This window comes from Callospermophilus lateralis, chromosome 17, assembly GCF_048772815.1.
Source record: "Callospermophilus lateralis isolate mCalLat2 chromosome 17, mCalLat2.hap1, whole genome shotgun sequence".
NCBI classification, from domain to species: Eukaryota; Metazoa; Chordata; class Mammalia; order Rodentia; family Sciuridae; genus Callospermophilus; species Callospermophilus lateralis.
The window spans coordinates 66,391,939-66,408,897 of NC_135321.1; the positions used below are offsets into that span (position 1 = coordinate 66,391,939).

Below are 16,959 nucleotides of genomic sequence, written 5' to 3' on the forward strand. Positions count from 1 at the left end.
AGCGACTTCTTGGATTTGTAACTTCATCCCCATGAGCCATCGGTCATCTAACCTCTTTACGTGGAAGGCCATGGTTGCCAAGCCCTGTGCAGCTGTTGCCTTTAAGAGTCAGGCTGGCAATATAAAGGGTTGCTCCCCCCTGGGGTGCACACTGATAGCTACTGGCTGTAGCAACAATAAAGCTCCATTCAATCAGGAAACACATACACCCTTATCAGTTTACGAACTCCCAAAGGTTAGGATTGGCTGTGTGGCTATAAACCTTCTCAGAAACATTCTTCCAGTTAAGATTGAATACAAGTGTCCTTAGAAAGAATCAGTTTATCATGACATATGAGATAGCACTAAAGAGTAGTATTTATTCTCTGGACTAAAAGCAACATTTGTATATTCTTTCGAGGTCTAATTTTAGGAGCTCACCAATACACATTGAATTTAAAGGCTAGACACTGATCAGGGGCAGAGCATCTGGAAACTGCAGAACACAGCATCCCATATCCATGCACTATGCGGAAAATCATAATTTCTTATTGCCTTTATCTTCTGTTTCTCCCCAACACATTGATTCCCCCTTATTCACAGTCACATTTTCCATCATTTTAGTTATCTACAGTCACCTGCCACCTGAAATATTAAATGGCAGATTCCAGAAATAACCAATTTATAATGTCAAATTATATACTGTTCTGAGTGATGGAATCTCCCACCATCCTAAACTGACCCTCCCAGGATAGGGGTCAACCCTTGTCCTCACAGTATACGCTCCCACCAGTAGTAGCTTAGTAGCTGTCTGAGTCACCAGGGTGACTGTCATGGTATCACAGTGCTTGTGTCCCAAGAACCCTTATTGGACTTAATAATGGGCCCCAAATGCAAGAGTAGTGTTGTTGACAATTTTATTATAGACTACTATTATGCTTGTTATATTTTTATTAGGTTTTCTCTAATCTCCTATTGCATCAACTGTATAAATTAAACTTTATCATGGGTATGTATTATAGGGAGAAAAAGCCTAGAAAACATTGAGTTTAGCACTATCCAAGTTTCTAGGCACCCACGGGAGGTCTCAGAACATATCCCTGCCAATTATGGCAGTTATTGTATGTTTTTATACTCACTTAGGCAGAATAAGTGATAAAAAATATACCCATAAATTGAAGGTAATCCGGGTCTGGAAATACAAGGTGTAACGTTACCTTACCAGACCTATCGGTTTTTGGTTTGTTGTTGAGATGCATGCATAGTTCATGGCTTACTCTGAATCAAGGGTGACTGAGCTCGCCAGCAGGTCCCAATCTGTATGTTCTCATCTGCATCTGGCGGTGCCCCAGTGCCTCTATTTGCTGCTTGAATTTCCAGGCTTATGCAGAATTTTCTCAAAGTAGAATCTCAAGTTTCACAATAAAAAGAAATGTAAGGACGATTGTATAAAGCAAGCAAAGGGGGAGGCAAAGGAGATGTTTTTGAGAGAAAGGCTCTACAAGGAGCCCAGGAAACCAGCACACTGCCAGACCTCAAGAGAAGGCTGCTGTGCGAATGAGCAGAGCTCACATCTACTGGCATCAAAGGAAGAAGGATTTAATCAATGATGGTGGGAAAAACTAATCATAAAAGTTATAAAAACCAGTAAGAAGTAGGGTATGATCTGAATCAACTCTGAAGGTTTGTGATCATGAAGCAACAAAAGAACTACAGATTACAACAGGAATAATGGGGGAGAAACCCTATGTAATGGAAGTAAACAAAAAATAATTCTTAAATCAGCTTCATGAATATACATACAGAGGGTAATATGAGCAATTACATGAGCAAATCTTCCACAAAATAAAGACAAAATAGTAAATGTATGAAAAGTCGTTTGCCTTCGGTAATCATCATTTTTAAAAGCACTGCTGAGCTATTTTAAATCTACTGAATTAGCAAAAGTGCTTTACTCATATTGCTGATGAGGTTTCCATGAATATGGTGCACTTTTATCTCTTCCTTTTGTTGAAGTGAAATTCACATATCACACATGCTATGGCCTGGCTCTGGAATGTTCCCGAATGCTCATGTGCTGAAGGCTTGGTCCCCAGTGCAGCAGTGTTCAGGGCTTTGGGAAAGTGACTGGGTCACGAGGGCTCTGAGCTCATCAGTAGGTTGATCTATCACAGCTGAATGCACTCCTGGGAGGCGGTGGAAACTGTGGGAGGTGGGACCTAGCTGGAGTGGATGGGTCACTGGAGCTGTGTCCTTGGGAATCACCTAACTCTTTCTGTACCTCTGCTTGTGAGCTCTACTGTGTCCTCTCTGCCATTCTGCCTCACCGAAAGACCAAAGCAATGAAGCCATAAGCTGAAATAAATCTTTCCCCCGTTAAGTTGCTTCTCTCAGGCATTTTGTCTCTGTGATGAAAAGCTGACTAACACAGTACAATTATTCACATGAAAGTAACAAGTCAGTGGCTTCTGGGGGGTTCATGATGCTGGGGAACCTAGACCCTCTATCTAGGTCCTCTATCTAGATCCACAACGTTTTCATCATTGTAGAAAAACACCACACACCTGTTAAGTAGTCACCCCCATTCCTCTCACCCCACACCCCTGGCAATAATGATCTGCTTTTCCCCTCTATGGATTGACCCATTCTGGATATTTCGCCTAAACTGAGTCAGCCAATGTGTGGACTTCTGTATCTGTCCTCCTCACTCAGCCTGATGGTTTTCAAGGTCAACCATATTGCTGCGTTTGTCAGTAGTTCATTTCTTCTTATGAATGAATGATATTCTGTGTATGTACATACTAAATTTTGTTTATTCGCTCATCCCACGGTGGATGTTTGGGTTGTTTCTATCTTTGGCTATTTTGTGTAATGCTGCTATAAATGCTTGTGAGCAAGTGTCTGTCTGAACCCGTTTCCCACTCTTTGGGGGAACAGTTGGGAGTGGAGCTGCCAGATCACACGGTGGTTCCCTATTTGATGTGCTGACAGCAGGCTGACAACTTATACTTGTTGCAGAGTGGGTGGCCTAGGTCCTCCACATTGTCACCAACACTTATTGTTTGTTTTTAAATTCAGCCATCCTAGTTGTTTTTAGCCCTTAGGTCCCTGAGGACTAGCATGTGGAGCATTCTTTACATATGTTTAGGCCACCTGTGTTCAGAGCCTATGTTTTCTATATGTGAATCCGAATACTAACTCCTAATATCTACAGCAGTTTCATAGGTAAGTCTGAAGAGTAGCTGAACTGCCTTCTAGGACTCTATGACAACACTCAGCCCACGGATGCATCCATCATGCCCCTGAGAGGTCCTTCCACCATGACCTTGAGATGTCCTCCCACCATGGCCCTGAGATATCCTTCCACCATGACCTTGAGATGTCCTTCTATTGTCTCCCTGAGAGAGAAGGTGTGATCCTTCCATCACACCCCTGAGATGTCCTTTTATTGCGTCTAAGATGTCCTCCCACCATGCCCCTCAAATGTCCTTTCAACATGCCCCTGTGATGTCCTCCCACGATGTCCCTGAGATGTCCTCCTACTGTGGCTCTGAGATGTCCTCCCACCATGGCCCTGAGATGTCCTCCCACTGTGCCCTTGAGATGTCCTCCCACCATGGCCCTGAGATGTCCTCCCACCGTGCCCCTGAGATGTCCTTCCATTGTGCCCAAGATGTCCTCCCACCATGCCCCTGCGAGGCCCTCCCACCGTGCCCCTGAGATGTCCTTCACCAGGCCTTACAGTGGAGGCCTTATGGTGGAGGCATACAGTTACAGTTCCGTTGCCTTCCTCTCGCCCTGATCTTGCGTCCAACCCACACCACACAGACTTGCCTTACTGCTATTATTGTAAATAATTGACACCAGAAATGCTGCATCAGGAAACCGAGGTTAAGCCAATTGTTGTTTAAGCAAACAGAATCAATCCTAAATCATTTTAGATTTCCTGCTCTGGGATCGATTACCTGTGGGCATGGGGGCAGGGGCCGATGAGCATAAGCAGCCCTAATACGACTGTTGCCCACTTGGGCGCTCCTTCCGGTCTCTGATGTTATTCATGAGAGCCCTGCTATAGCTCGCCCACCCCAGGACTCTGTTCTTCTCCTTCCCTCCTTGTTACTTCTAACTCCAGCTTTCTCTTACACTTTCTCTCCTGATCCCCAGACTGTGTAAGGAGAAGCACAGAACCAGCCCCTCTGAGCTCTCCTCCCATCCGCTTGCCCCTGACCCATGCACACAGCTGTGCAGGGCTGCACCGGGCTTCCTGAAAGCTACCACCCAATTTGCTCCTCCTTTTGTGTTTTTAATCAAATAACAACTTAACTCTTCTTCTGCTGCTCAGCCTCTTTACCTACAAGTGGGTAAAATATCAAGGATGTTGCAAGGCTATCATACAGAATTGAGATATTGTAAATAAAATATGCCTGGTACATAACGGGCAATTATACAGTGAAGCTGTTACTCTTACTGATTTAGAACAAAACTTAGAACCAAAAATACTTACCACACCCACACACATGCACACAGAGAGGCACACATGCTTATCGATGCGTATAGACATCCATAAGCACACACATATGCTCATAGGTATACATGCAAACAGACACACACACACTGCAGTACATACCTGCACACACACAAAACTGGCTGTGAGATATGGTGAGGGAAAGCAAAGGAAACAGGTAGCTGGAATGTTGTGCCTGTGCCAGCAGCTCTGGAACTGTTCCCTCCTCAGGGCAGAGGCACAGTGAGTGTGGCTGCGGAGGGAGGCCCCGCACCAGCCAGCACCGTCAGAACCCCGAGTCAGGCTTCTCCCCATCCGAGCAAGACACACAGGATCACAGCAGCTTCATAGGTCAGTCTGAAGAGTAGCTGAACTGGTGCACTGACTGCCTTCTAGGACTCTATGGTAACACTCAGCCCATGGATGCATCCATCATGGAAACAGGCCTGGTGGGTTAGATGAGAAAGATCTGTGTGGATCTACACTGGGATGGTGAGGGCCAGCAAGAAGGGCAGTTCTGGAACAAGGACAGTCAGCTTCCTTCTTAACACACCTGAGAAGAGGCTTGTGTGTGACAACATTGACAGATGGCTGTGCAGAGAAAGGCCAAACCACACCTCAAGGCTATGGAAGCAGCCTCGGGTTCCAGGACCTTAACGCCTTAGGAGCTGGATCTCTGCACACCAGAAATTGTCCAGCTTGTCACTGTCAATTCACTGACTGATGGGCATCAGTCTCCAATTTTCTCAGGATTTATAATGCAGGTCCAGCCAGCTGCAGACCAGATTGTGGACAGGGGCTATGGCTGGACCCCCATGAAGGGAGGAGGTGGGAGTGGGCTCTAGGAGGGCTAGGCACAGGTATTCAGCTCCTCAGCCACACAGTATGGAATGTCCCTGTTGCTCACTCCTAGTGGCAAGATATTCTTAAAGGCAACGTCATAGCAAAGGCTTCCAACCATGAACACTTCAGCTAGAGTGAGTACGTCAGATCAACTACGCTTTCACCCAGCACGACTCCAAAATGTGCATATCCTAATCTTGCTTCTTCCTCTAAACCTAAGTGATCAAAGTGCAACTTCTCCATAACCCTGTGAGGCCACAGACTGGGTTAGAGAGAAGATCGACTCCGGGGTACAGCAGAACTCCGGCTGTGCCACCGCGTGGTCTCCTGACAGCTGCCGCCTGCCTCTGGGACTCGATTTCTCCAGCAGTTGGGTGCCAGTGAAAGTCACTACTCCTTAAGAACTCGCTCAAGCGAGTGTTGGGAAAGGACCCAGGATCATTAGCTCCTTCCCTTTCCAGTGCTCCACCCTCTGCCTCTTCTCCCAAATTCTACAGAAGAGAGAGGGTCAGGAGCAGGGAGCCATGTCTGAATCACACATTGCTCTGGGCTGGAAGGTACCGGATGCATGATGGGTTTTCAGGTGGACGAGAGCATGAGGATAGGGCCATGAGGGACTCAGAAGTCCAGGCACAGAGCAGGCTCACTGGGAGCTCCCGAGGGTGGGAGACCAGAACTTCCTGGAAGGAGGACCTGGGGTCACAGGTCCTGACACCACCTTCCAACTGGGGCCGTGCAGCCCCATTCCGGAGACTCCAACCACGTGGCGCACAGGGTATAACCCACATGTGACAGAATTAGTGAGACAAAATTGTCAGAGACAAAGTTTGGGTACCATGGGAGCTTCCTAATTTTCTGATTCTATTACGGGGCATTATTTGGTTCTATTCCTAGGACCCCATGGACCTGTGGGATCTTGGATGAGGAGTACAGGTTCTCTGGTGATAGCAACAGCAGCCTGTACTTAGTGGGCACCTAGGGACGGTTCCCAGGGACCGGTCAGTCCTCACTCCCCCCTTCATATCAGCCTGAGATGGCAACATTGTCTTCACTTCACAGTGGAAGAAGCACCAGTGGCTAGCCCGGGCACCTAAAATGCTGTTTACTCATGTATAAGGAGCATTTAAAAACCCTCATGGAAACACTTCCCATCATAAATGATACCCGACTTGAAAAATGCAAAGTGAACTTCCCCATGTGAGTGTCACTCCAAGACATCCCCACGCCTTGGACTACGGGTTTCTCATCCCGGGAGGCACTGCCCTCCATGGGCACCCCCCTGCTCTGCCTCTCACCTGTCTGTGCCTGGCTTCTGGCTGTGAAAACTGCTCGCCTTCATTATTCCAAGAACACCAGCTCTACCGAATGTGAGGCGCAAGAGCTCTCCTTCAGCGCCGATTCCAAGCACCGTCTGCAGATCTGCCTTCGACTGGAGTGTCTCCCCTGGGTGGCAGAGCACCAGACAAGAGGGTCCCTGCGGGGGTGGGAGGAGAAGCAGCACTTCCGGCTAATTCCTCTCCTGCATGTGATTGGAAGGTACGTGTGGCCCACCTCCTCCCAGACCACCTCAGTTAACACAAGGTGGCACGGTGCTGTCCCGACCTTGCCCAGGTGGTCAGAGGCAGAACCACAACTCGGTACAGGGTCCATGGTGCCTGAATCAGGAAAAGGTCCGGCAGAGGTTGGGGGGGCAGAGGGTCAGGCCTCTCACAGGCGGCCTCCCTGTGCCTGCTGGGCCTTCCCAGGGACAGCAGGTGACTTCAGGATCACGGCGAGAGCCTCCTGCTCCATGCCGTGCCTCCATCTCATATGGAATTCGTTCTGTGCCCCCCAGGACTATCCCCAATGTGGAAAACTACAACAAGGAATCTCCTTAGGCCACAGAGTTACTTTCTCCAGGATGGATCCAGCAGGTGACACTGCAGATCTCAGGGCCACCTCCGGCTACCACCACCCATGATCTGCAAACCTGGGGTGAAGGTGGCAGCTCCAGTGCCAAGGAGAGATGGCACTGTGCAGCACCATGCAGAGCACAGCAGCTCGCTGCAGCCCCATGGTCGGTGTGAAGGGAGCTGCCAGCATGTCTGTCCCCTGGCTTTGCCGCCACATAAAGATGCGCCACTCATGGCACCTCAGCCTTGGGAGCCTCGAGGTTCTGAGGACAGAAGCACAGCAGTAAGAAGCTCTGTCAAGGTCGATGGCAGGTTCTGTCCAAGGGCTTCTGGGGCAAGTCTCACGTCCTTCTAGAAAAGAAAACGGACCTCCAGGGGCCCTCGTCCCACGGCTGCTCTAGGGGTCTAACCATGAGGGAGACGTCAACCCGACCGAGAGCCCTGCAGCTGAGCAAAGCTGGGGAGGTGCTCAGCCAACAGTGAGGACCAGGGGACACGCGGACCACAGCCCAGAAACCTGACTTGAGTTCTTTAAACTGAACTTAGCCAAAGGCCTTGGAGGAGCACAGAGGGGAATAATCCAAAACACGTTAGGAAGGAGTGACAAGAGGGCAGAGCCAAGGAGCACGCGGTGTGCTCACAGAGGTTTTATTCAGTCACAAAGAAAAATGAAATCATGCCATTGGCAGGAAAATGGCTGGAGCTCGAGACCATCATGTTAAGAGCTAAGCCAGACTCCTAAGGGCCAGGGTCATATGTCGTCCCTCAGATGTGGGAGACACAGAGGAAAAGGGGACAGGAAGGTGGGAGGGGGCGGGGATGTCATGGAATCAAAAGGACATCAGTGGGACAAAGGCACGGACAGGGGTGGGGCAGATACCGGAGAGTGACACTGGCCAAGTTACACTGTCATGTTGTGAGCCTGAGCCAACCGGAAACACCACGTTCCACCATTAGGTGCAACTATGATGCACCAATGACACATGGAAAATGAAAAAAATCAAACGGGGAATCCTGCCAGGTCAGTGCTCAGATGGCGGCTCAGATGCGCTCTGGCTTTTGCTCCCCAGAGCTCTGAGACTGCTTCTCCCCTCCTACAGCCCCATGTCAAGGCCATGCGCACACTGGGCTCTGCATGTATGCACAACAGGATTCCTGGGAGGAGGGACTGCAGATGGCACAGCCCATGGGCACGGCGGGGCCAGCAGCCCAGCTTCTGCAGGAGGAAAATGACTCCCGTCGCCAGGTGGATGAGCCTGGGGGGAGAAGCTGCTGCCCACCCTGAGACGGGTTTATCATGTTAAATGAGGCAGAACAGGGCATCCCCGATAAGGACGAGTAGAGGCATCTGCAGTGAGAAAAAAGGAGGAATTGGAAAAGGAATCCATGATTCTGGGTCTTACAGTTAGTAAATGTCCTATAAATGGCGATTACAAGGAGCTGTTATCATCAGAAGTTTCCCTAAGATAGCTTTGAACCCCAACGTTTCTTTCCATCAATAGCGTTCTTCAGTAAAGCCCAGGCATCCAGACTGACCTGGAAATCTCTCTAACACAGCCACACATCCACCCCAGTCAGACAAACTACTCCTATGTAATCTGTAATGACATAATTGAAACCAGGTTTACATTTATTTAAGTAGCCTCGCTGTGATGGAATGAAAATATTTTAGTTAGTGGCACAACACGTCTGAGCAGAATTTACAGCGGTCTCCCCTGCCCCATGGATTCCTCACTTGCCTATAAGAACTCCATTTTGAAAATGAACGAGAGAGGGAGAGAGAGAGAGAGGGCTGGGGTTGAGTTTCAGTTCTGCACAATGACACCTTTAACAACCTGCCAGCCAGTCAAAACCTAAATAGAGCATCTGAAAAAGTCTTTACTACTGCCAGTTAATACTCAGAGGCTCTGGGGACAGGAACGTCCAGTGACTCAATATTTGTAAATGCTACTGTTGTCCCTCTAACACATGTCAGAGGCTCCTGGGAGAGGCGGGGGCTTTGGCCATGATGAGGGCGAGGGTCTGAGGTTTAAATAGGAAAAGCAGTCGCTAGGAAAACAAAATAAAACATACAAACAAGCACCTGGTGGCCTGGCCCAAGTGCCTACTCTGAGCACCCTGGGTCACCCGACCCACCATGCCTGGATCACACACAACACCAGGAGGACCCACAACACTAGGAGGACCCACAACACCAGGAAGACCCACAACCCCAGGAACACCCACAACACCAGGAGGACCCACAATACCAGGAAGACCCACAACCCCAGGATGATCCACAACCCCAGGAGGACCCATAACACCAGGAACACCCATAACACCAGGAACACCCACAACACCAGGATGACCCACAACCCCAGGAGGACCCATAACACCAGGAACACCCACAACACCAGGATGACCCACAACCCCAGGAGGACCCACAACCCCAGGAAGATCCACAACCCCAGGAGGACCCATAACACCAGGAACACCCACAACACCAGGATGACCCACAACCCCAGGAGGACCCATAACACCAGGAACACCCACAACACCAGGAGGACCCACAACCCCAGGAGGACCCATAACACCAGGATGACCCATAACACCAGGAGGACCCACAACCCCAGGAGGACCCATAACACCAGGATGACCCACAACACCAGGAGGACCCACAACACCAGGAGGACCCACAACCCCAGGAGGACCCATAACACCAGGATGACCCACAACACCAGGAGGACCCACAACCCCAGGAGGACCCATAACACCAGGATGACCCACAACCCCAGGAGGACCCACAACCCCAGGAGGACCCATAACACCAGGATGACCCACAACACCAGGAGGACCCACAACCCCAGGAGGACCCATAACACCAGGATGACCCACAACCCCAGGAGGACCCATAACACCAGGACGACCCACAACCCCAGGAGGACCCACAACCCCAGGAAGATCCACAACCCCAGGAGGACCCATAACACCAGGAACACCCACAACACCAGGAGGACCCACAACCCCAGGAGGACCCATAACACCAGGAACACCCACAACACCAGGAGGACCCACAACCCCAGGAGGACCCATAACACCAGGATGACCCACAACACCAGGAGGACCCACAACCCCAGGAGGACCCATAACACCAGGATGACCCACAACCCCAGGAGGACCCATAACACCAGGACGACCCACAACCCCAGGAGGACCCATAACACCAGGACGACCCACAACCCCAGGAGGACCCACAACCCCAGGAAGATCCACAACTCCAGGAGGACCCACAACTCCAGGAGGACCCACAACCGCAGGAGGACCCACAACACCAGGAAGATCCACACCACCAGGAGGACCCACAATACCAGGAAGACCTACAACACCAGGTGGACCCACAACCCCAGGAAGACACACAACACCAGGAAGACCCACAACACCAGGAGGACCCACAACCCCAGGAGGATCCACAACACCAGGAAGATCCACAACACCAGGAGGACCCACAATACCAGGAAGACCTACAACACCAGGTGGACCCACAACACCAGGAAGACACACAACACCAGGAAGACCACAACACCAGGAGTACCCACAACATCAGGAAGACCCACAACACCAGGAGGACCCACAACACCAGGACCAGGGCAGCTGCGCTCCTCTTCATTTAGATTTGTTCCTTTGTATCTGCAGACACCAGCAAGGCTGAACAGCAACCCCGGGGCATCAGAAGAACAGTGTGTGTGACATCAGTGTGTGTTCACAACCAGGAGGGTCGGACGTCACTGCAGCTGCTGGAGAGACGACGCAGGCAGAGCACCTTAGAGTGAAGTCAGCTGGGTGGAAGGCCGCGGTTTCCACTGCCCGCCTGGCGGTGAGCAGGAGTTGACACAACTTGGTCATTACAAACGCTCCGGGCTGAAAACCCCGTCTGTGTGAATCTTGGCCACCACACGGGCTGGCAAAGCTCTGGAGTTGGTTTGTCCTTCTCTTTTATCCTTTTTCAAGAATGTGTGAATATTAATGCTGCACATGAAACGGAACACACAGCGCACCGCGGCGGGCCAGCGTGAGCACCCACGCTGCTGGTTCAGAGGAACTCGTGATGCCCACGAACTCACCTTCATGGGCTCCGGCGGGAAGCCAAGAACTCAGGCTCCCTTTGAGCTCAGCCTGACCTCGCCTGCCTATTGGTCACTCATCAGAAACACTGGCACTTCGAATGGGAACTGGGGCACTGATGGAAACGGGCTTGAGTGGGAATTTAACTTTGTAGGAACAGAGCTTGCCCTCACAACGCCCATTCCGCTGGCTTTGGTGAGCCAGGAGCGTTTTCACTGGGGACAAGAAGAGAAAGGAAGGGAGGTGACGTTAGGTTGTGACATGTGAGGTACCCTGCAGGAAGAACACTACCGGAGACATGGGCATTATGGCGCACTGAGAAGACAGAGCACTCAGGAAGGGGGTGCAGGGGCACCTGAGGCCCCACGCTCGGCTGGCAGGAGTGCTGGGCATGGGCATGCCAGAGGCCAGCCCTTCCTACCCTGCCCCACCTGAGACTCCGACACCTGAGGTCCCATCTGGGCATCTGTGTGTTCTGATCCTTGCTCAGAGGAGGACAAAACAGAAGAGATGGCTGTATGTCTGCGTGAGCCTGTCTCTACCTTAGGGAAGAGAACACAGAGAGGACTGCTACAAACCAGAGAAGGGGACTTGTTCTAACACTCCATTCTGCAATTTTATTTTGTTCTTTGCAGAATTGTGGTAAACCCTTACTGTAGATAAAAATAAAAATGTCTAGACTCCCTGAGACAGTAGAGATGGTGAGTTATACTTGCTAGGCTGGACAGTGATCCTTCCACCTCACTCAGCAATCTGAACTTATGCAGAAAGGAGAGAGAGAAATCAATCAACTCAGTTTTTAAACTCTTATAAGTTGATAAGCAAAGTATTCTGTTGTAAAATACCTCTGGTGATGAAGAACTCATTATTCCTGAAAACTCTTTTATTTGGATACACTGTGGTTATAAAGTATGCCCTTAGGGTCCCAGAGTGGCTCACTATGAAACATGCCAATGATGTTTGATTACAAAGCACTATAAAATATTGTTGCTAAATTTCTGTGTTAGGAATGAAGCTAGCAAATATAATCAATGCTTTTTATCACTATAACCTAGCTCAAATGCCATGATTTAAACACTCTGTTTTATCAAGACTTCAGTGATAGAATGATGTTTGGCTTTTATCCAACATTAAACCACGTTAACTGCCTCAGTCTGGCTGGGCACAAAATAATCGAGCCGCCACACAGCCTTGTAGGTTCAAAACAGGAACTCCTTGATTCTCCACACTCCCGTGAACACCATGCACACGGCCTTCTTTTTGACTGAAAACTTTTCCACATTTACATTTGTAGGGCTTCTCTCCAGTTTCAGTTCTGCTGTGGTGAGTAAGGTTTGATTTTCGACTGAAAGCTTTGCCACATTCTTTACATTTGTAGGGCTTCTCTCCAGTGTGAGTTCTTTTGTGGCAGTTAACAAGTGAATATTACTCAGTCATGAAAAAGGAAGTGGGTACTGATACATGCTATTTCATGGATGAGCCTTGAAAGTTAGGCTAAGGAAAAGAAGCCAGACACAAAAGGCCACAGATCGTATCCATTTAGATAGAATGTCCAGCACAGGTAATAAAGACAGAGAGGAGATGAGCAGTAGCCTGGGATGGCTGGGAAGGAAATGGAGAGAGACTACTCCTGGATCTGGGTTTTGAGTGTGTGAATACTACATCCGAAACTAGCGCTGTGGGCAGTTGTAGTCTTGAATATACCAAACCCCACTGATTTCTATCTTTAAATGGGTGAATTTTACGGCATGTGAATTACACAGCAATTTTAAGAACAAGGGCCAGACATGCAGTTATAGGACTGTAATAAAAAGTCACTGTGGGTGGCGCTGCCACCCGAGGGACTCTGGACTCAGCACAACAGCCAAAATGCAACCAACTGCAGCTCTGCGGACGCCTAACACCCACGCGGCGAGGGATGAACACCGGTCCTAGTAAAGGGTCCCGGGCTGTGTTTACCTTAATACTCCCTGACCCATGAGAAGTTTTCATCTTTTTATTTTACAGGGAGGGTATGTCGACTTCATCTCAGTTATACTTGTACTTATGAAAGTTCAGGGAATTTCAAAGCCACAAACAGGTCCTTCAAAGAGAAGCTGACAAGGTGAGCTGCTATTACAGTCTTCTTCCAGCTCCCTGGGGCTCCCTGGGGCTCCCTGGGGCTCCTGTGGGCCTAACTGGAAACGCATGACCCTGCTCAGGCACCTGGGAGGCTCCTGTTCCTCTCCAGTGACAGTCACCCGTCCTGTAAGAACCAAAGCCTGGTTTGGGGAAAACACTCTCTGAACAAAGCACAAATACGCTGACTTTTTCAGATCACAAGTTCAAAATGTTATAGGTGTAGAACATCTTACTTCCCTGTGAATGCCACTGAGAACTCCTAACTTGAAAAAGGAACTGTCTTAGTTCCTATTAGACCACATTTTCCCCCCAAAAAAGAAAAGAGACCTTACGTGATGGTTCATAACACGATTGACGTCACCGTCACACGACCTACATACTGTATCCAGCCTCGAGTTCTTGTTTGGTGGTCAGGAGTTGTGCATATCTCTTCCTACTGTAAACTCCAAGAACTCTACGTGAATCTTGATTTTTTAGGTTAAGCTCGATGATGAGGCCTCACACCCCGAGAGGAACCCAGAGACTCATTAATTACGCCTCCTCGCGATCCCACCCTCTACCGCAGGGCTTCTTAGACGTGCTCACGCTATACTGGGCAGCAAAGTGACCAAAGAACACTCAGACTTTCACAATAAAACTACTGTGCAGACGTCCACGTGGACAGTGACGCACAGTGTCACCAAACACCCACACAGCAGAGGGAAGGGGCCCTGGGACACTCACAGTTGTATCCAGGCGTGATGTGGTGCTGGGCTTCCAGGCTGGCCAGGGTGATGTGGAAGATGATGTGCAGCAGCAGGAAGGACAGGCTCAGGAAGCACAGCGACTTCAGCAGCCGCCCCGTGTGTCCTGGGGGTGAAAGCAGAGGCTGTGAGGAACTGAGACCAACACCGCTCTGCCTCTCCAAGGTGTCCAGAGAACGCGTCCCTGTACCACCTGTGGTGGAGGCTGGACCACCAGTCCAGGCGTGCAATGACCCCGACCTTAATTATTAGTCGATAGCCAAAATCCACCCTGCACAACATCACACAGTCAGCCTCACGTGCATTAAAAACTCAATGTAATAGAAAAATGTCTTCTTACGCATTATATGACATGTTATATGGCATATTAAAGTGGAACCGCAAAAGAGTTCTGGCCCAGAAAATTGTACAAAAAAATTGCTGTCAAACTTGAAGGTAATCTGTATTTTATAAAAGTAGTTGTAGAGAATAGAAAAAAGAAAGAAGATAGTCTAAAACATTTTGTAGTTAGGGTAAGTTTAATTTCAATAAAATAAGGCTGGAAGAGAAAACTATGAACCAATTTTACTTGTGAACATAGACCTAAACTATTAAAAAGATTTATTAAGTAACTGAAATAGCACAGTAAAAAAAAGAATACATCATAATCAACTAGACTTTATTGCCTAAAGCCAAGGGTGGTTTGACATTAATGGATCTGTAAGGGGATTCACATAGCAGTGGGATGATGTCAAGACTTTCTCAATGAACACAAAAGAAACACTTCTGAAAATTCAAAATGAATTCATGGTTAAAAAACTAAGAAACCAGGAACAGAAAGAAGCTTTCTTAAAGGACTGAGACCACGGCTAAAGCAAGCATGCTCTTTCGGATCCAAGTTTAGGCGAGGTCTCACTAATGTCAGAGATAAGGACACTCAACAATGCCACCGCCAATTAACATACCGCTGGGTGTTCCAATAATACTATAAAATTAAAACAAAGAATGAAGAATCTTATTAGCCAGAAGTGTTTACAGATAATATGATCAAGTAAAATAATTTTTAGAGGATATCATTAGCGATATAGAGCATTGAACTGAATCCACAGACCAACTACTAGAACAAATGTAAGAATTCAGGAAATGATTGAGATACAAGACCATCTCGCAAAAACCAACGTTCCTCCCCACAGTGCAGTAACCAAATAGAAACTGAGACACAACTTGGATAGCAATCAGAATTCTGCAACGGTTTGGTCAGGTGTCAGGCTGGGCTGCTGCGCACAGTTATCTAATCGAACACTCGTTAGGGGGCTGCTTGGAGTTTTCTGGTGTCACCACAGTCCATGGCCCACTGACTTTAACAAAGGGAGACTGTCCGCCACCTTCCGGGCAGGCCTGGCTCCACTTCTGGAAGGCCAGAAACCAGGTTGGGGAGTTAGGGAAGGCAACTGAGGGCAGGAGAGAAGCTCAGCTCGCCCCCTGGAGATTGGTCTGTCTGGGACCTTCCCTTCCTGACGGCCTGCCCTGTCTGCTGTGGACCTTCTTGGCCAGTTCACAGTCAGTCCTGCAAACCTCGACATAAAAGTCCTCAACCTAAAAACTATGCAAAGAGGTATTCAAGTCACATATGCATATATTTCCTATAAGCAACTCTCTCTCAAACTTGATTAATAAAAATATCTAAAAATACACATAGTTTAAAGACTTTTATGGATAAAATAGGTAAATGAAGAAATATGTTACATTATGAATGAGATGATTTATGGAAAAGATGTCAATTTCCCCCAAGTTTGGTCTACAAATTCAATACAATTTCAAATAGCATGCAATAAGAAACTTCTATGTCTTCGCCAAATACGTTTCAAAATACCTAGAAGGGATGTTCTGAGGATCTCAACAAACATTTAAAAATACATTTAGGAATAAAACTCTACGAGTTGCTATGCTAATTTTGAAATATTAAGAAATAAGGTCAAAAGTGGGCAAAGCTGGTGTGTGCAAACAGACATTAAGGTATGTTATAAACCTATTAAGTTGAAATAAAATAAATGAATAAAACAGAAAAATAGTCAAGTGCAATATCATACATTGCTAAAGTAAAACCCAACTTATTTAAATTAACTTGGTAAATGTCAAAGTTGACCCTACAAATTAAGAGAAAAAGGATAGGAATGACATCAGGGATGTGACAGGGTCAGAGACCCCCAGTTCTCACCTCCCCACAGAAGCACCAATTTTGGCAACCACCATGGATGAGAGTACTTTTGTGGGAGCCCCAGAGACTAGCTGAGTTACACCATCTCAATGGGAGAAGAAGTCCCAGAGTGAGCGTCCTGAAGAAGGCAAACTGAGAGGAGCGGTTTCCTTTATCCATGGACTCTCTCCCCAGAGTGGCACAGCGTGGCGCTGGGGGGCCTGATTGCATTGCAGTTTCTACTCCTGGGCCAAGTGAGAATGACATGAACACCCAATTTCCCAGTCTTGCATATGCTGCCCAGGAGGCCCACTGTCTCATCCCACCCAGAACACGGCAGGGAGAAGCATGGATGGGTTGCCAAGAGACAGTGAAGAGCAGGAAGAAGAGTGCGTGTGCTTCTCAAGAGCATCACAACCCTGGAGCCAGCTGACAGACGCCACCAAGAGAACCATCACTGACCCTTGCAGGATGAGTCACCTGAAGACCTCCACAGCCCACTGATGCAACCACACCTTGGATCCTTCCTCCTGCAGACAGCATCCCACACATCCTTGTGCATGGGCTGCATGAGCTCTTGCAGATAGTATAGAGAGTGCA

The 16,959-nt window shown here is 48.5% G+C and overlaps 1 protein-coding gene across 1 annotated transcript in view; it reads right to left on the reverse strand.

The window, feature by feature from the left end:
- Positions 1–16,959, reverse strand: part of Piezo2 (piezo type mechanosensitive ion channel component 2) — a 272,462-nt gene that overhangs the window by 205,744 nt on the left and 49,759 nt on the right. The window contains exon 3 of the mRNA XM_077105628.1: positions 14,164–14,289. Within this exon, the coding sequence (XP_076961743.1) occupies positions 14,164–14,289 (126 nt within the window). The remainder of the gene's footprint in view (positions 1–14,163; positions 14,290–16,959) is intronic.